At 35.6% G+C, this 20,488-nt stretch overlaps 2 protein-coding genes across 7 annotated transcripts; one reads left to right on the top strand and one right to left on the bottom strand.

Moving 5' to 3' along the window:
- Window positions 1–799: 799 nt before the first annotated feature.
- LOC129900664 (uncharacterized) lies at window positions 800–4,561 on the top strand. Of its 3 annotated transcripts, XR_008769663.1 has the most exons (3): window positions 2,056–2,348; window positions 3,213–3,254; window positions 4,091–4,561. XR_008769663.1 is itself a non-coding variant. In XM_055975679.1 (2 exons), the coding sequence occupies exons 1-2, from the start codon at window positions 890–892 to the stop codon at window positions 4,123–4,125; spliced, it is 663 nt and encodes a 220-aa protein (XP_055831654.1). In that variant the 5' UTR covers window positions 800–889; the 3' UTR covers window positions 4,126–4,561. The 3 variants fall into 3 exon arrangements, 1 of the variants encoding a protein (XP_055831654.1); XM_055975679.1 differs by lacking the exons at window positions 2,056–2,348; window positions 3,213–3,254 and adding an exon at window positions 800–1,517; XR_008769664.1 differs by lacking the exon at window positions 3,213–3,254.
- Window positions 4,562–9,325: 4,764 nt separating this feature from the next.
- On the bottom strand, window positions 9,326–20,127 carry LOC129901487 (uncharacterized). 4 transcript variants are annotated; one of them, XR_008769843.1, is made up of 13 exons: window positions 19,398–20,127; window positions 19,177–19,317; window positions 18,981–19,096; window positions 17,538–17,692; window positions 17,031–17,119; window positions 16,338–16,884; window positions 15,396–15,500; window positions 14,485–14,648; window positions 14,304–14,383; window positions 12,991–13,102; window positions 10,658–10,755; window positions 9,875–10,199; window positions 9,721–9,794 (listed from the first exon to the last, which is right to left on the bottom strand). XR_008769843.1 is itself a non-coding variant. In XM_055976682.1 (12 exons), exons 1-12 carry the CDS (start codon window positions 19,485–19,487, stop codon window positions 9,660–9,662), a joined length of 1,809 nt encoding a protein of 602 aa, XP_055832657.1. In that variant the 5' UTR covers window positions 19,488–20,126; the 3' UTR covers window positions 9,326–9,659. The 4 variants fall into 4 exon arrangements, 1 of the variants encoding a protein (XP_055832657.1); XM_055976682.1 differs by lacking the exon at window positions 10,658–10,755 and having other exon boundaries at window positions 9,326–9,794; window positions 9,875–9,949; window positions 19,398–20,126; XR_008769845.1 differs by lacking the exon at window positions 10,658–10,755.
- Between the last annotated feature and the right edge of the window lie 361 nt (window positions 20,128–20,488).

Here is a 20,488-nt window from a genome sequence, read left to right as displayed (position 1 = left end):
AATAGAAAAGTTTGAGTCAAAAATAGAGAAATGACTCAAGATAGTATGCCTAAAATATTGCCAGTTAGGGTAAAGGAAATTATGAAATGACTTAACCGAGACAATCAGAATAGGCGGGTTACTGGTTACTGGATGACGGTAAGGTTATAAGATGAAGGAAGCTTAACACTAATTGATAACCAACCCAAAAGATCAAGATCAAGAGGTAAAAACAAATGATAGTTAAAGACCTTCAAGTCAAAGTCAGAAAGTTACACATGATGCCGAGGATTCCAGAATACGGATTGTCATAGTAGGGTAAAGAAAGAATATTGGAGTACCAAAATATTACCCTGGTGAAATTTCGATTTACTAGTAGAACTTGGAGTGCGTTATAATGAACTAAAGCGAGTCGACAAACGGAGGAGGTCTATGAACGGCATAATTAACTAAGAGAACACTTGAGAAAATATTGGGAAGCAATTAATGTGATTTTTTTTTTACAGGCTTACCTAGCACTCCACAGAAGTATGATTCCATATGGGTGATTGTAGATAGGCTGACAAAATCAACCCACTTTCTTTCAGTTAGAACTACATATTCAATAGAGGACTATGCGAGGTTATTTATCAAAGAGATAGTAAGACTTCATGGGATTCCCATATCTATTATCTTAGACAGAGGGGCTTAATTTATAGCTAGCTTCTGGAGATCATTTCAGAAGGGATTGGGAACACAAATAAATCTTAGTACAACATTTCACCCTCAGACTAATGGGCAAGCTGAACGCACTATTCAGACGCTAGAAAATATGTTACGGGCCTATATTATTGACTTTAGAGGTACTTGGGATGACCATTTGCCACTTATTGAGTTTGCCTATAATAACAGCTACCATTCTAGCATTCAGATGGCACCGTATGAGGCTTTATATGGCAGGAAGTGCAGGTCACCTATTGGTTGGTTTGATGTTGGTAAGGTTAAGTTAATCGGACCTGATATGATTCAACAAGCTGTTGATAAGGTCAAGCTTATTCGAGAAAGGTTATTAGCAGCCCAGAGTCGACAGAAATCATATGCAGATAATCGACGTCGACCCTTAGAGTTTCAGGTTAGTGATTGGGTGTTTTTGAAGGTGTCACCCATGAAGGGGGTAATGAGATTCGGTAAGAAAGGAAAGCTTAGCCCGCGCTACATTGGCCCTTATCAGGTTACTCATAGAATAGGCAAGGTTGCATATGAGTTGGACCTACCATCTGATTTGGAAGCAGTGCACCCTTTTTTTCATGTGTCGATGCTTCGCAAATGCATTGGTGATCCTTCTAAAGTATTTCCCATGGATGATATCCAGGTGACGGAGGAGCTTTCTTATGAGGAAAACCCTATAGCTATACTTGATCGCCAAGTCAGAAGGTTACGTACTAAGGATGTGGCTTCCGTCAAAGTATTATGGCAAAATAACAATAGAGAAGAGATGACCTGGGAAGCCGAGGAAGAGATGAAGGATAAGTATCCTCACTTGTTTTCTACGCCTACAGGTAATCTAAACCTCTCGATTAATTATATTGATTGACATATGAAACTATTTGTTGTTGCAAAAAAAAAAGAAAAAAAAAAGACTATTCCCCCAAATCTCTTATAAGACTTTATGAGGCGGGTTTAACATTCGAGGACGAATGTTCTAAAGGGGGGAAGAATGTTACATTCCGTATTTTTGCATTTTGGATTATTCGTAAGCTAACGATTATAAATTCAAGGACTTTTAATTTTGAATTTTAAAATGACATGATTCGTTGTAGATGCCAAGTTATATGAATAATTTATGTGTAGTAAAATACATCTCAAGAAGGACTCTTAAGCCAAATCAAAATAGAAGCCATCAAATATGTTTTTCTTAAAGTCACGTTTCGGGTAAGCTGACTTCGGGAGGCCATAACCTCTTTATAATTTGAGAATTTGGGAAAACTCTCAACATGAAAGTTGTAGATAATTGAAATATCTTTCCAACCATAGGTCGTGGGACGAAATGTGATATCGTAGTAATAAGATATAGACGTTTTAAGTCTGACAGGCCAAACTAAATAGTGAATTCGGCCCAACCCAATTCTAATTCGGGTCAGGCCCAATACCTACGAAATTAGATCTGATTTTTTGTAACTATTCCTTCAAACTTTAGACCAACATAATTCTGGAAATTTCCAGAGAGAGAGAGAAAGGGAGTTCTTGAGAGAAATCCCAAATCCGACCAAAATTCAAGTCCCGAAATCCGAAGCTCGTGAAGAGAAAATTGTTGTACGTCGCGTTGGCTTCAATTTGAGCTAGAAATCAGCCAATAAGGAGAAGATTTTATGTGGTGCTGCAAATTTAAGGTAATATTAAAGTCTCCTTTTCATTGTTAACAAGTTTAGTTAGAGTTTTAACGGATTAGAACGGAGAAAATAGTGTTATAAACTAGTTTGGTGATTTGTTGAGAGTTATGGGTTAAAGGGTTGTTTTAGGTAGATTAAATAGATGGAATTATCTTAGTGATGATGTATAATAATGGTTGATATTGTTTTGATGTTGTTGATGAGTTGTTGTTCTTGAATTTGGAGGAAAAAGGTGTATGAAGATTGTGAATGTTCAAACCCGTTTTTGGAATTGAGTAGCTGGTAGTAATTCTGGAATATCTCATTGTGTAGACCTTCGATTTTAGATATTAAACATGTTTTGGAAAGCTAATACACGTACCTACAACTCTTATGTTTATGTATTAGTCTATATCTGCTGTTATTATGTCGAAAACTGAGCATGAATCATAAGACAAATTCTGTCCAGATTCTGGATTGAAAATTCCTTCATGTATAGCTGTTCGTATTTTGATGATATCTCTTTGTAGAAAATGAATTTTGAGTTGATTTCTTTTGCATTGGAAACTTAAGACAGAGATATAAATGTTTCATGAAGGTTATAAAGTCCAGTTTTGCCGTTTTCATTTTCAAAATTTAGATACAACGTGAGGTACTTGACTTTCCGAATTTACTGCTTTGGTAACATGAATAATAAATCTTATTTTGTGTCAATATTTTGGATTGTTGATGTTGGTTGATGATTATATGGCTGGTTTGAAAGTGGGAAAAGTGAGCGGTATAGGGGAGGTGCTGTCCAATTTTTTTTAGAAATAACCTACTAACGATAGACTACGTTTTATTCTTGTCCATAGCTTAATCATAGTGCTTAACGTTTTAATATAGGTTGAGACAATATTGGACAACATATACGTATAAACGCTAAAGGTATGTAAAGTTAACATCTTCTTCTTTTGGCATGATCCATATGAAACGAACGAATGACGTATGCTTAAATTCCAAAGAAACTCGTATTCGTAGATATACTCGGATGGCTACCGTTCTTGATTTTCAAAATTTATATTGTTATGTCTTGACTCATGTGTATGATTCCAGCCATCCTAGTTGGTATAAATCATGTTGTGGTATAATTCATATTTTAGTATAATCCATAATTGATGTGATTCATAATGACTATTGTCTTGGTTTTCAAATGATGGACTATTTTGCTTATTCTATTAAGTCTCCGATAATGATCAAATTTCGCAAGGTTGCTAATGATACCTTATTCGTGCATATTGTTATGGTATTATTCACCGAGTCCTATGATAGGCCGGGTATGTTATCATGTATGGATTCCACTACATTATTCACCGAGTCCCTTCCTAGAGGGCCGGGTACGTGATATGATAATATGATATTATGATGATATGACGATATGATTATGGCACCGAGTCCCATAATGGGCCGGGTACGGTATCAGTGTACACTACTCTATTCACCGAGTCCCTTGCTAGAGGGCCGGGTATGGTATATATATACATATGACGATATATTGATATAATTGTGACACCGAGTCCCATAACGGGCTAGGTACGATATATGATGATATGCATGTCTTCATTTTATAAAACACAGGTACAGTGATTTATTGATTATGATACTTGACTCCTGAATCTTTATTTCAGATGTGATCTCCTTTACGGTATTTTATGCTTTATATACTCAGTACATAGTTCGTACTGACCCCCTTTTGTTCGGGGGGCTGCATTTCATGCCTGCAGGTACAAATACTCATTTTGGAGAGCCGCCAACTTAGGATTCTACTCAACGAGTTTGAAGTGCTCCATTGTCTCGGAGCCCAAACTTTGGGTACTAATCCTTATAATGTATATATTTGTGTATTTAGGGGTACGACGGGGCCCTGTCCCGTCATATGCTATTGTTAATTCTCTTAGAGGTCTGTAGACATATGAGTGGGTTGTATATAGATGTTGTCCGGTGTACTAGTATGACTTATGTTTTTGGACGTTTACATTCAGAATGGAAGCCTTGTCGGCTTACATATTATGTTATCTTATTTTTGACAATTAAGACTCCCCAAGAAATAGGTGATTTTAGTATATATATAAGTAACAGTTTGAGACAACGTGCTACCCATATAAATCCTTTATCATGCTTAATTGCCGATTGACTATAGATAATATGTGTGTATACGAGGGTCCAATTTGGACACTAGTCACGGGGCTAGGTCGTGACATTTCTCTTCTTAGTAATCGACTGAATCTAAACGAATGCTTATAAAAAAAATGTTCTTAAGTGTTTGTTAGCTCCCCTGTTGTAGATATGTTTATAAATTCGAGTTCTAAAATTATTAAAGATTGTCGAATGGATTCTAGTTAATAAAAGAATGCTTATTTACTTGAAAGTTGTATATAAACGCGTTTGTCCATTTGGGGTATCTGAATATTGGATTATGAATTTTCTGGCCCTGAAAAGTTGCTTTGTTGAGACCTCCTAATTGAAAATTTGCTTCACGACTTCATTTTTCTCTTGCAAATGGTATGTTGTAAGACATTGATAGAGGTGTAGTTTAACTTTGCTTTTTATTTAGTAAGCTTAGGGAGTGATCATTGATTACCTATGCAGATTTTCTATTAAATTTTCACTGTCAAGTTGGCTAAATATTTATCATTTTTACTCTCTTCTTTTATTAGGAGATTGTGTTTGTTGTTGTTAGTTTTGATTTCTAATTTTATTTTATTTGTTGGCATTCTTATGCACGTTTAAAAAATCAGATTATCCTTCTCTAATTCTTATCTTTTCTTCTCTTTGCATATGTATTCGGCGCGAACGAATTTGGAGTCTTAAGGCTAGACTCACCCATATGGAGTCTCGAAATGTGACTCGACACTACTTCTCATCCGAGCAAAGAGTCATCACTCCATATTCTTAAGTCACACCCGATAGCAGAAAAAGCAAGCGACATGCTCGGGGTGCCTATGACATCTTCTTTCCTTTCCTTCCTTATTTGCTTAACTTCTTTATGATCTTTGATTTATTGTTTAGTTTGAGATTTATTTCATAAACTTGGGACAATGTTTGGACCCATTAGTAACTTGGAGCTAGTAGTAAAAATGTTAGTTAATCATAGAACACCTTGTTTAACTAAATACATGGTTTAGTAGACCAAATATGATTTTCCAAATACTCCCTTTAACCTTGAAAAAAAAAGATTTTAATGTCTTATTATTTACTCTCATATTTAAATAAGCATGTTTTAAAAAAAGTCAAATTTATTCTTAATCATAGAAGCACTTGATCAAAGATTGATATTCTATCTTATTTAAGTATTAGTACGTTAAATACTTTAGTTATAATATGCAAACAAAATCACATTTTTTGTATATGTTTTGGCTTTCAAAAAATGGTTGAATTAATTTTAGTTCAATACTAAGAGAAGATGGTTGAACTTGCAACTTTGTTTTACATACTCGAACTCATGACAAATAAAAATATATATAAAAAAAGTTTTTGCATTTAGTTGTCCGAATTGCTGCTTTCACTATTTTTAATTATAGGTATTTTTATGTATACTATCTATCTACTTAAGTGAATTTTGGAGCCTAAAATATTTTATTATATGGTGCTTCTTCTAAAACACTTATAATATGTCTTTTGTAAGTTATATTTACACTTATGTCATATTTTTAATTAAGTCTTATATTAACCTAAGTTTGGTCAGTAATCGTTTTTAACGAATCTTAAAGGATGCTTAACCCTTTCCCTTTAGGATAACTAGAACCCTTACCTAGAATCACATAAGTTAAGTAGATCACTAATTGGAGTTCATTTTTAGCATTAAATTAGTTAATTATTTAGGTATCCTAATTTACCTTAAAAATAATTAGGTGGCGACTCCTTAAATTAAATAATTTAGGAATCACCAATATGTTGTACACCGTTTGACCTCGAGTTAAAATGGGGTATAACACTCTTGATGTAAAACTTTGGCATGTAAGTTTGGGACATCTCCATTTTCAGAAATGAAATAGTTTTATTTCCTTCATTCTTCTTCAGATTCTGATTTTGCTGGTGTTTGCCATAAAGCTAAACAAACTAAACTACCCTTTCATATCAATGTCATCAAAATTAAGATTTTTTTTAATCTAATTTACATTGACACTTAGGGACCCTATAAATCTAGCACTTATAATGATTTCAAATATTTTCACTTAGACTTTCCTATTGAGTGTCAAAAGTAATGCTTTTGCTGTTGTTAAAAGTTTTCTATCTATGATTGAAGTGCAGTTTAATGTAGAGGTGAAAAATGATAAGGTCAGACAATACTTTAAAATTGAAAAGGGATTCTTAGTAGGAATCATTCATCAAGTATCTTGTGTTGCTACCCCTCAACAAAATAGGGTTGTTGAGAAGAAACATAGGTAACTTTTGGACATTGCTAAGGTCTCCATTTTTCTTACTAGGAGAATGTATTTTGACTGCTACATATCTTATCAACAGGTTGCCTTCAAAAGTTCTCAAAGGTAAGAGTCCTTATAAGGTATTGTTTGGAGAAACACCAAATTATTTTACTTAAGATATTTTAGGTGTTGACAGTATCAATTCTTCCACAGAGTATCAATTAACCTGGCTAATCCAGCTCCTTGAAGATCTTACTGCACCCATTCCTTTGCCAATCCTGCTTTATTCAGACAGTTATGCAGTCAGGAGTTGTTATCTAGGTTGATCACACTCTCATTTGTTCCTTTTCATCATTAGTTGGTGAATCTCTTTACAAATTCCTTATCTGGGAGTACTCTCTCATTGGCAAGTTGTGGGTCATGACACTTCCATCCACCTTAAGACGGGATGTTGGGTATAAAAGAAACCATTTATCTCAATGAAGAAAAAAAATGAAACAAATTGAGTGGTTTCAGACTTTGGCCAGCTAAAATCTCAATGTACAAAATCCAAATACGCAATTTTAGATAGGGTACCCTTTTTTTTAAGAATCTTCCAGAATTGTTTAGGTGTGCAAATAGGGTTAGACAGCGGGTAGGTTTGTTACAAAGTATTTTTTTCGTATATAATGATTGAAGGAATACACAGAAAATTCCACAAAGTTTCTTTAATTCGTTTCTTTCATGTTATTACCTATCGTAGGATCTCCATCTTCATCCCGCAGCGAAGAAAGAGGAGCAAAAATAATTAATAGGTTGTCCTTTTTTAATCTAGTAGTTCTGCAATTAACAACAGGTATTCGTGCTAAGCTAATAAATGTATGACATTTTTTATATATATATATATAATCTTTTATTTACTTGACCACACAATTGATTAATATGTATTTATTTGTGATTCCTTAGGTCAAACTATTTCATTCGATGTGAGAGAATATTTTCATTTAAATTTCTATTCATGCATTTATGATTTTTAATTTATTATTAGTAGAATTTTAAATAAAATAAACTCCTTTGGTTAAATTAAAGGAATGCAGGCCTTGAGGAATATAAGGAATCACCAAAAGAATATTCAGTGTCATCTCTTTTGGAATTCATAATATTGATTATAACAAACATATATGGACAAAAATTATTTCGAAAAAGACATCTTTCTTTATGATTATCGCTTCAAAAGAATTGATTAACTGGGCGGATCTAAACAGATAAAAAATGAAAAAAAAAAATACTTAGCAGAAGGAGATAAGTGAATTAAAACATTTATGTAGTGATTAGGCTATATTTACATCAGGTTATAAAAAACAGAGAAAAGTATACTAGAAGTAGATATTGAGACTTCATTTATTTAGAGATTTTAATCTAAATGATTTAGGTATTAGGTCATTAAATTATTTTTTATATTAAAATTTATTCACTTATTTGTTTTGAATTTGTTTAAATATCTTGAACAAAATCTTGATATCATTAAGATATAATTTTGTGGATAACTTTTATTATCACTCTACCCATAACTACTAGCTACCAGCCTACCACCACCAACCACGGCTGCCATCAATGATAGCAATTGTCATTATCAATCGCACTATTGTCAGTTGTTGTCACACCAAACATCTCTGTCATTATAATTATGTCCACTTTCACATTGTCGTCACCATTGCCGCCCCCTCTGCCATCACTATCACTCAGTGCGACCAATCTTTACTATCAAATACCAATCACCTCAACTATCTCAAATACTGCCGTCAACTACCACCAACACCATCGTCAATCATCACACAATCTTCAGTCATCATCACAACACCACCAACTACTAACTTCAACTAACTCCGCAATTACAATCACTATCATTATTATCAACTCTAACCATTGCATCGGTCATTACAACACCAATCAACACCATCATCACTACAAATCATCTCCATCATCAGTGGCCGCTGAAAAGAGGGAAATAGCAAGGGCAGGTACGGCTTTAAGGAAAGGCTAAAATTTTGGAGTTTTGCTCAATTGGAAAATATTGAAGTTTAGTGAAAAAGAAGAATTATAAGGGGAAAAAAGAATTATCTTTTTAACAGTAACAATATTTTGAAAATTTTAATTAAATATTCAAAAAATATATCCTTTAAAGTAAATTTTATATCTAGATAAATAATTTATTTTTTATTTAAACTATTTAGAACTTTAAGGCTTTAAAATTAATTAAGGATATATCTTAAATAAATCATTTCCTTATCTAAACAGCGGAAAATGGTCAAAATGCTTTTGAACTAAGTGAAGCTGAATAAAAATATCTTCAGTTAATAGTTTGATCTAAAAAATGTTCTTGACATTAATAATTTTGTCCGAAAATATCCTTACCTCTAATAGTTTGTTCAAAAAAAGTCCCTATTGTTATATAATGGTCAAGAAATGTTCTTTTCCTCGTAAGTACTCTCTTTAATCCATATTAAAGTGAATTGTTGGGTCTACCCCTTGAAAAAAATATTTAAGGACATAAACTAAAGATTATTTTTCACTATTACCCTTTTGATTATTCCCATATTATTTTGTTAGAAAATGTAAAGTAATTAAGAACCTCATTAAAAAGAAGAGTAAATATGGGTCTTTTAACAGCAAAACCAATGTAGGATAAAATACTAGGAAGAACCTCACACAACAGATTTATCAACTTAATGCATACAATTAGGAATGGGTCTGGAAGGAGAGTAGAGAGGTTGTATCCCAATACCCACGCCAAACTAGATAGAGTAACCTAAATTATATCTCCTTGCACTTGCCATTTAAGGCCCCAAGGCGCACACCCCTACCAAAACTGACCATATAGATACCCTTGTTAAAAGCACCTGACCATCAACTTTCTGCTTTATGAAACGACATCACTCACCAAAAAGTCCTAGTCATCCCCATCACTGCTCGTCTGAGATTCATCTATGCCATACATAACTTCATCTACCTCATCATCCTCACTATCAATCATCTGGCGCTCGAGTGTTGATGCTGGACCTTTCTTATTATCAGCCTTCTCGATCTGATAAAAGTAAGAATAGATAAGGGTTCATGCAAAAAAATGTAATAGACTAAGTTTCTTTAACTACTGAAGTAACCAACCTGTGCCATAACGAGTTGCAAACGGCCAGATAACTGCAATAATGAGTTAAGGGCTACCACCTTTGACTTGGTAAGCTGAAGAAACAAAAACGATTGAAGTGCTTAATACCTTTCAAAGTTTTTCAGTCTCTAACAATAGAGCAATAGTGAGTTTTATGTCATCATGAACAAATAAGAAAATCAACAACTACTGAGAGACAACTAATTATGGTGACAAATTCTTCAAAACAGTAAGAAAACAGGAGTTGCTCAGTCCCATTGTTCCGGAAGCCAGAGCTCAATTGGAGATTCAATTCTTTGGAAACTGACACAAAAAATGTGACACCTACAAAGCATAATAACATGATGGTGAGATTTAGTACACTAATTCATTGCAGCTCCATAGAAATGAATATGCCTACTAACAGACATTAGTGACAGTACTTCATCAAAGGAGTTTAAAAAGTTAAAGCATAATAGGAAATTGACTAACCCTCAAGATATGTTAAATTAACCAATTTTAATCAGATATTGACTTCAGTTACCAAACAAATGAGAATCCAAACTAATGAATATTGGAATGGAACAGGTCCAAATGAAACGGAATGGATTATTTATATAGGCGACCCCAACTAATCTCGGATTAAGCTATCAAACATATGATGCGTACTGTGAAATGACTCCCATTTTCCTTTGATTTTTTGACCATTTTCTAACTTGTTAGGTGATCAAACTTCAATAAAGTCTCATGACTGCTAATCTTCTTGTAGTCTTCTACGAAGTAAATTCAGTTGCAAACTTTACAAGTCTGGAATGATAAATGTGATTGTCCACCCAATGAGCCCCAGCTTAGCTACTCAAGGTCCACTACAATGCACTTCAGATGACTCCACCAACCACCCCTGCGGAGTAAGGAGGGAGCTTTTTAAGATGACTGCAAATATGAGTCTTCCACGTAGGTTACAAAATGTAGGTAAAATAATCAATTTACAAAAGCACTTTCTCCATAAATCAATATAGAAAATCTGGTCCTTGCAACAAATAGGCACGTTTTCCGTACTAAAACAAACTGTAGTAACCAGGAAAAAAAAACTCCATAAGAAAGCGTGTTACATCATACATGAACTCTTTGTTTACATGGATACACCGATGGGTAACATGGGTGTGAGCAGTTTTTGTTTTTTAAGTAATGGGTGGTGTCTAGGCTGGCTGGTAAGTAGGGGTAGAGTGTTGCCTTCCCTTGCTGCTTGTATATCTGCATATGTTGTATATTGTGTTTCGATTATTACGCTATTGTTTCTGTCTTGTTGTGTATTTTGCTGGTGGTATTGTTTCTGTCTTGTAGGCTTTACACTGTTTAGTATCAACTGTTATGATTTCTTCATGTCTTCTTTTTTTACTTGAATCTGATACACTTGAGCAGAAGGTCTTTCGGAAATAGCATCTCTACCTTCACGAGGTAGTGGTAAGGTCTGCGTACACTCTACCCTCCCCATACCCACTTAGTGGATTTCACTGGGTATGTTGTTGTTGTTGTCTAGGCTGGCTGGTACACTCACTATACCACAAGGTACCTACTACTTCCCATCACCTGTAGAGGTATCAGGCCAATTTGTCCATCCCGGAATGAAATCACTTAGTGGGTGCTTGGACATAAATTGGTTGATATTTGGAAAGAAAAAAAAAAGAGATTTGAAATTAAGTTGAAAAGGAAATTGAAAGTTGAAGTTGTGTTTGAACATGAAAGCATAGTTGAAGCCTTGTGCGGGGGAACTTGAAAAACCTAAATATAACTCCTAAAACCTATTTTCCAAGCTTCAAGTTTCATATTTCAAGTTTGAAGTTGAAATAATGAGCAAGTTAGATAGATAAACAAATAGTTATTTGAAGTCACCTCCAAATATTATGTCAATTTTTTGAAAGCAAATCTATGAAAAAAAATTACTTCCAAGTATTTGCCTCTACTAGAATTTGAACCCAGTAACCAAGGTTTGCACCCACTTGCTTGATTCATAGGTCACACCCTAGTAAACCCAAGTGACCATGATCATGCTGTTCCTCATCTATACATCAATGGCTCAATCCAATACGTATCCCAAGCTCTGTAATATAGATAAGGAACACCATAATCCTACGATTAAAACAATTTTTACCACAGCCATGACATTCAAAGTTGCTTGGACTCCGATCGGATGTCTGATACGGGTGTGGATATAGAGGTCGGATCCTTCATGATCTAAAATGTAAGACTTCGAGGTATGGATCCCGGTACGGATATGGGTGTGGGATTCAGCTAAAAATAATTCAAATATCTAAGAATAGAGTTATATGTCTAAATTATGAGACATTATATGGAAAAAAATAAGGAATTTCGAGGAGAAAATTTTAAATTTAATGAGAATCCCAGAAGGAGATATAAGGAAAAAAAAAACTAACATTGAAATTTCTATATACAAGGTATTTCATTTCTTCAATTTCACCTTAGCCTTTGTTTTGATTACAGAAATCATTGTATATGTCCCAAATTTCTCCGTCGATTTTGGTCAAAGTACCCAATATTGATTGACTAGATCCGGTACATATCCCATACCCACACCCACGTCATGTTGACACGGGCCTGGCACCGAAAGTGAAGAGTCCGAGCAACTTAGTCATAGGCTGCCTTTACACAGAATAACCAATATTTTTGTATAGATGTGTTGATACTACGAATTTGGGAATGGAACGGTCGTCAGCCTCCCAATGAAAGATTAGTTATTAGTTTTTTCCTTGACAAACTTTTTTTCACAACTCAACATAGCTATGAAACCTTTCTCGATTTTGTTGCTTCTCGCTTCTTCAACTAAAGCGACCGCTTCCTTCAACTCGTTTCGCTTTTCAGTCAAAACGCGGCATACCCTCGCCTCACTTCGTTCCTTTAAGCGATGAAGCACTCGCTTCTAACAACGTTGCCTCCTCCATAACATAACACGCAGCAACACTCATCACATTAACTTGGGAAACCCAAAGGAAGTAATTTACCAAAAAGATCAATCAGAAACAAGACAACAGAAAACATGAAAACATCGACAACTTGGCAACCCTAAAGTAATCCCATAATTTCACAGCAACAGTAGCATTGTAGCAGCATATCCTACCTTGTTCATGGAATCCAGAAGGGGCGTCAGTTGTTCCTGTGATGTAACAAATTCATTGTGGTTCACCAATATACAACATATCCATGGAAGAACATGTGTTCCCAAGCTTGATCTGTAAAAAGGAAAATACATGCAAAACCAAATGAGAATCATCATATGCACAAAGATTTAGCCATCAATAACTAAATGGTGTCTCCAACTGGCGAACAATTCATTCTGCCAATCAAAGCAAGAACTAGCCCTTTTGAAGAGTTACAGGAGTGCAAAATTCTAATATGAATCTTCAAATCCACATCTTAAATTACCACTTCATCCTAGTGTTTCATGATGTCCATAAAGAAAAATTAGCTATTTTTAGAGAGTTTCAGGAGGATTACCTTTTTTCCAATATGAATTGCGGAATCTTAACCCAACCAAGAAAACCCCGAGACAGGTGCAAACTGTTCAAAACTGAGTGAATATTAGGCCTACCCATCAACTCGTCTTCACTTAAACACCAGGCTTTTGCCAGTGCCGAGTTCAAGCCCGTGATGGGCGCCTAACTACACATCACGTGCTGCACACTTACCACCAGATCAAAGCCCTGAGGCTATTTGTTGGTAGTACTTCCAAGTAGTTTAAAAACTTCCACTTCTATCTCAAATTCAAATGATTTATGTCCAAGAACATTCAGTGGAATTAGTTTCAACACCAAGAATTGAACCAGGCAATTCTTTTAGGGACTCAATTCAAAAAAGAGTACCAAGTTTCGTAATGCATGCAAGTGAGATAATTTTCTTTTCAACATAGATGCATCTCTTTTTGGAAGACATCTCCCTGTTTTTTGTTCCATTCTCAAGTCCCATAACTTATGAAGACTTGTTTCTGTAGTCAATCAATTTGTTAACCCACCACCAAGCCATTTTTCCCCATTTATTAGATAAAGAAGATCACCAAGATTTCACAATCCGCTGCCGAATTTATTCCCATTCCAAAAGCTCGGATGAAATCAATATTGATATACCGTTTCAACCATCAATACCGATTCAATCCGAGCTCTTATTGAGAATGCTCATTCAATGAGTATTTTCAATATGCATGTAACTTGTTTTGAATTTCTCTTTATTTTATATAAGCCCTTTTGTTAAGGTTATTTTAGATTTGTGTCCACTGCAGTACTCTAACTCTCTTATAGTGTATTACATTACATGAAACGTAGTTCATGATGTCCCTTTCTTTTCTCCCTAAAGTGGGGGTATGCAGTGCATCTCCACTCTTAAGGTACAATATGTTGTCAGAAGGTGCCATCTCCTTAAAGGGTTTGAAGATCCCACCTGGACTGCCATGCAGCAACCAAGGCTTTCAAAAAGTTGTAAGCATCATGCGGTTCCATGGATAAAACAGCTGCCTTCATCTGTGTAATACAGTTAAAAAACAAATTATTCCAGATATTGTAACATAAAAAGTGACCAAATCAGACCCAAAAGTATCCTCAGTATTTCAAGAGATACGGACCTTCTTTTGTGGTGCACTAGCATCAACACTTATTCTCTTCAAAATCTTAGCATCAAGACTTAAGGTAGGCGAGAGATCATAGTCACTGCTAATTATACCCAAGGATCTTAACTGGTCCTCCATGCAAATTGTGACCTCATCTTCTCCTTGTTTACCAATGACATCTGTAAATAGCAATAAAGAAAAAGGATCCATGTTCAGAACTAAGCATTTAGGTGACATCTTTATTGTATTTTGGAGACAAAAGGATAAACACAGAAAAGTAATAGAGACAATGTTCTAACAGTCCTTAAAATCATGACGAGAGAACTATAGTTAGTGACGGAAAACTTGCCGAGTTCTTCTAACAAAATCTCATCTTAGGTCACATAATTTACTCTTCACTAGTGGTAAAGTACTGATGAAAAGAGAAGAAAGTTCCTCTCACACATTTGAGTTGAACAATAAAATATTCAGCGCAAAAGCACTATAGTCAGATCATGGATCACGAGTCTCAAAATGACGATTAACCCGAATAAAGCAGGGACCTGGAAGCAGTAGAGAATCTCAAATGAATTCTGTTAGCTTCAACCTACAATTCCAGCATGGAGTAAATAGTTTTATCAGCAGTTCTAGTCTACTAAGATTTTTCCTTTTAAGGAATTCAACCATACACTACCCACAAAGGTAGGGGTATATTGTTGTTGTTTGGAATTCAACCTACAATTCAGGTATGGAATTAACCAGTTATAGACTTATATCAGCAGTTCTAGTCTATCAGATTCTTCCTCTTAGGGACTGGAAATGAGATTTGAAATCAAGATATGCAACCACCACATGTTTGAAAAAGGTGTTAACATATTGCACAGACACGCAAAAAAAAAGTGTGCCAACAAAACCAAGAAATCACATTGGGGCAATTTAGGTGATACCTTTGCTAACTGTGGGCTTATTTCCAGTCTCCAAGCCACCCTGATCAAGAATCATAGGCAAAGGAAGTAACGCACCCTCTGCATTTGCACGATCGAGAGCAGTAACTGTTGAATGCAAAAAGAAATGTTAGGACACACCTGTGTCAATTTCAAATTGAGCATCGGATTTAAATCTCTGTGATTCTTAACCTTTAAACTGAAAGCAAATATCACTTTTTCCGTCCTTCCTAAAGAAATAGATAGTCGAAAAGGTAAACATGTTGCAATTACCACTTGTTAATGCAACTCCGAAACACTGTCTCGGTAAAATTATGCTGAAACATCTCAAGCATCACCTCGTACAGTCATACTTATGCATATTAACGCCAAAACCACACACATGGTTTGAAGATTACACAAAGGAGATATTAAATGTACATAATGGCACAGGATGACAGTCATCTCAAGGCTTTAAACAATTTTCTTTTGCAAGTAATATGGCATAAGATTGTATTAGATTGGCGCTAAGAATACAAAAAGGGACTAGAAACAAGAACGTAGTGGTGTATTGGACCTACTTTCATCCTAGACATTTTCAACTAATAAAATTTAGACGGGCCAATCAAAAGGATACATTGGGCTCCTCCACATATGGGGCCATAGATTAGGAGGTTAAAATTCTAATCTGGAAAATAAGTTAAGAGAGGAAAGAACAGGTGGAAATTAGCCATGTGGAAAGAAATGAAAAATGCATGAAAATTTGGAAGGGAACAACATATTTGCTGATATAAGAGCATAAGATTCCCAAAACATTTAAATCGCCATGCCAAATCTGTCAATGTCAATTCATACCTATTTAACGCGGTTTGATTATCAAATACGGGGTTCGCTAATTACATGTTTTGACATTGAAATTAAAGAAGACAGGGGAGGCAAGTGCAAAGGAAGGAGAGAGAATGTTACCCTGACTCTTGGTGTTGGATGCTTGGTTAGATTTGCGAGATTGACTGAAGGGAAGAAGGATCCCGTCAAGTGAACTTTTTAATCTGATATCCTCCCCAGGCTGCACCATAACTTTTTCAAATGATGGTTTTATCAACAAGCCATATGCAACAAACATATGGCCGGAACCAGATGTGCCGATAGATTGCAATTTTGCTGAAAAAATACTATGCACAGCTTCTTTATGTTTCTTCAGTATTTTCTCATCTAAAGATGTGCATATCTTTGTGGGCTTCTTATTGTGCAATTCCTCAAAGCTCTTTCCATGCCAAAAGTAGCAAACACCAAATTCTGAAATGGCCAAAACACCTAAGCCTGCATCATTTTCAGCTCCAGATTTAATGTTGCAGCTATCCAAAAAGACAGCAGGGTGATCCATTGCAAGCAAGCAGCATGCTGATTTCTTTTTGCTACCATCTAACTTCCAAACTGCTACATGTCGGTCACCAACAGCAGAAGAAAGAACATGTCTCCCATCTTCAGAGAAGACCATACACCGGACAGACCTCTAATACAAAAAGGGGAAAAGAAATAAGGTGACCCAAGGATTGTAATAGAAGTATTCAGCAGTCTGTATTAACTTCACTTAACCACGAAGAAAAGGCATCAAAAGCTAAGCATATGAAAAATAAAAGGAAAAATCATAACACTCACAGGGTGGCCTGAAAATTTCTGGAGCTTTTTGTCATCCAAGCAATTGAAAATTTTCAACTGAGAAGTTGCTATTGCTAATATTTTCCCATCTGGCTAGACATAAGCCACAAGAGGAAACCAAATTAAGCATAGAACGTTGGTTTCTACAAGAAAACGACTACAGGAATGCTAACACAAGATAGAGGAGGAAGGAGGACATAACTGGAGCAATTACGTGTATCTAGAACATATACTGATCTAAATATGACACTAGAAGAATCTTGATAACTCTTAGCTCAGGGAATCTTGTATCATTGTTGGGAGTACTCCATTTTGCATTAAAGAAAGGATGAGGGATAAAAGATGAACTATCGCGATTAATCGCCTTTTGCGCATGCATAAAGTTGTCTCCTTGTTTCATATGCCACTCAATGACCACTCTTTCAGTTACTAATACAGATTGACTAAAACACAAGATAATTGAAGTGTAGCCGTCAACAAAGACAATGAACATTTACAGTTACAAACCTGATGAAATGGATAAAGATGATATTGCTTTAGTGGAAGCTTTAAACTTATGCAGTAAATTCCCCGACATGGAGTCAATTTTGCAAACTAGTCCATCAGCACCAGCAGTGTAAATGAACGAGCCATGTGAAGGGAATGAGATGGCGTTGACACCGCTGCTCATTGACATACAAAATTTCAATAAAAGCAGGGGAGATATGTCATATCATCATCTTACTATATGATAATGTCCCATAAAATAATATAGAAAAATGCACCTTTGAACTGTGAGAATGGTAAATGTAAAAAGAACAGAGACAAGCTCCAAGATGGAGACAGTACGAGTGGCATGGTCTACAGGTCATTACTACCTCATAGAGTAACGTGTACCACAAAGAGCCCTGCTTTACTTTTACAACTTTCGGATACAAAAACACTGAGCAACTAATGACAACCAGGAAAAAACAAGAGCAAAACGTGGAGTTAAAAATATTTTTTTTAATTTTTTTGTTGACAACAGTGTTATTAAAAGCGAAAAGTGCAAAAAAGCTCTAAGGTTTGTTGGGGCTTTAAGCGCAATAAAGTGTGGGCTTTATTGAGAAAAGGCACAAATGGAGAAGACGTACAAATATATATATATATATATATATATATATATATATATATATATATATATATATATATATATATATAGTCCATGACTAATAATTATAAGCATGAATAACAAATATATGGACAAAGAAATTGATTGTTTTTACAATAAAGTGAAATATCAATGGTTTAGCGTCATGTCTTAGGAAATGCTCATTCACAAGGAAATGTATGTCTTAAAACCTTGATGAAAACATTGAAACGCACATTAAGCAAGGCAAAGCGATCAACGCATTTTGAACCTCGCTTCAAGGCTTAAGCGCGCTTTAAGCACGCCTTTGATCACACTGGTTGACAAGGGTACCTGCAAGCACAGGGTAAACCCTGCTCTTGTGCAATAGCTTGCAAACGACATAAGAGGGGTAAACCGCACTAGGCAAGCCCCATACGATGAGCTTGACCCAGATTGCCAATCCCCTTTTGTGTCACAAGCAGTGATTTCAAACTTAAGACCTTCATTATGGAAGTCCCAAGCCAAACCATCCGAGCCATTCCGAAGGGTGGGGTTAAAAATTATTTTCATCACAAATAGCACAACTGACAAAAGATCATCCAAAATCCCCCTTCTTCAAAGTTGGACATATGTGCTAGACATCAAACTCTGGGCCTCTATATTTATACTTGCCGAATTGCAATCTAAAGCTATTTTACATTTTCTTCATAATGCTTTGATTTATATAACTGATAGATTATATGTTCATTGTCCAGCACATAGTATGCAGGAATACACATAAAAGAAAGCTTCACAGTAAATATACCATTCTTACTGTAAGTCTAAGATAATTTTAGTTATGAGTTTTGCGAAGAACTCACCCAGGATGGCAATCACTAAATCTCCATTTCAGATGACCTGCAGATACATCTAGAGCCAAAACATCACCACCTCCTGTACCTAACACCAATAATGAAGTTCCAAGCTTCCTCTTTTTCTGACAAACCAGTAAAATAGTTCTAGTTAAAAAAGAGTTGAACTATATTAATTCCTTTTTCTTCTTACATGGAATTTTACCTTTCTGTCACATGATAACCACTTCATGCAAGTATATTCCATTAAAAGATGACCTCCTGGCTTAGTAAACAAGCTTTCTGTCTCCATTGACACAATATCTGCAAACTCGGTCTGTACCTGACCCTTCACAGTATCCCATATCTGAAATAAAGTTGTTCAAATGATATAGTTATGAATATAGAAAAAATCCAATAAAATTCCAAATGATAAGAGGACTATACCTTGATACGGCCATCACCAGAACTTATAGCAAAGAAGTCCAACGAAGGACTAAAACAAGTCCAAATATCCCTTATGTTTGCTGTGTCCATTGCTGGAGGGGGTCTGAAAAGAAACTTCGGGTAAACACTGGAGCTTCAGGTGGCGGAGAAGGTAGAGCTGTTGGAAGGGAGGTGGCCGCTGAAAAGAGGGAAATAGCAAGGGCAGGTGCGGCTTTAAGGGAAGGCTAAATCTCTTAGTGTTGTTGCTATTCTTCGCCGGTATGGAGTTCGCTACTCGTCGAGGGCTGCTGGCCAGCGAGGGATACGGCGGCGTTGGTTGCTGCCAGTTGCAGCTGTTGCTTCGCGCCTTCGCTGCTCGCCGTTGCTGCAGTCGCTGCTGGTTGGAGCTGCTATGGTTGCTCGCTGCAGCTGAAGGTAGCTGCTGGTTGCAACAGCGTCTAGGAGAAGAAGAGACGGAGAGGGTGTTGGAGGCTGCTGCGTTCGCCGTTGCAGCTGTGCGTGTTGTTGCTGACGCCACCGGAGGTTGCTGCTGCAGTGGTTTGCTGGTAGAGGGGAGGCGGACTGTTGATGGATGAGCAACGAAGAAGATGGTGGTGGTGGTGCGTGAGAGGTTGACGTACTGAGAGAAGAGGGAGGTGCGGTGGTGGAGAGAAAATGGAGGCGGCGGCGGTTTAGAGAGAGAGTGAGGTCTTTGATGGTCGATGAAAAAATCAAAATACTAGTTGGGGTTTAGGGTGCGAAACGAATAAGAATAAATCAAAAGAACGTATGAGATTGAAATTGAGATTTAAAAAATAGACTATATTGAATTCGATTAGATTAGAATTATAATTAATAATAAGTTATTTGATTAAAATTTTAATAAATTGAATTAAAAGGACTATGTTTAAAATAAAATAGAGAAAAAAAATTGAATAAATTGTTATCTAAATAATAATTATAATATATATATTGAATAAGTAAAATCATAAATTTTATCAAATAATAGTATTTTTATACATGAAGTAATTACTTATATATATACTATGCAAATATATGTGTATATATATAATATAGGTATGTATATAGTATGTACTAAAATTGAGCTACAA

This window comes from Solanum dulcamara, chromosome 8 (assembly GCF_947179165.1).
Source record: "Solanum dulcamara chromosome 8, daSolDulc1.2, whole genome shotgun sequence".
Taxonomy (NCBI): Eukaryota; Viridiplantae; Streptophyta; class Magnoliopsida; order Solanales; family Solanaceae; genus Solanum; species Solanum dulcamara.
Note: the sequence above shows the minus strand (reverse complement) of the source record. Positions and strands in the feature narration are given on the sequence as shown.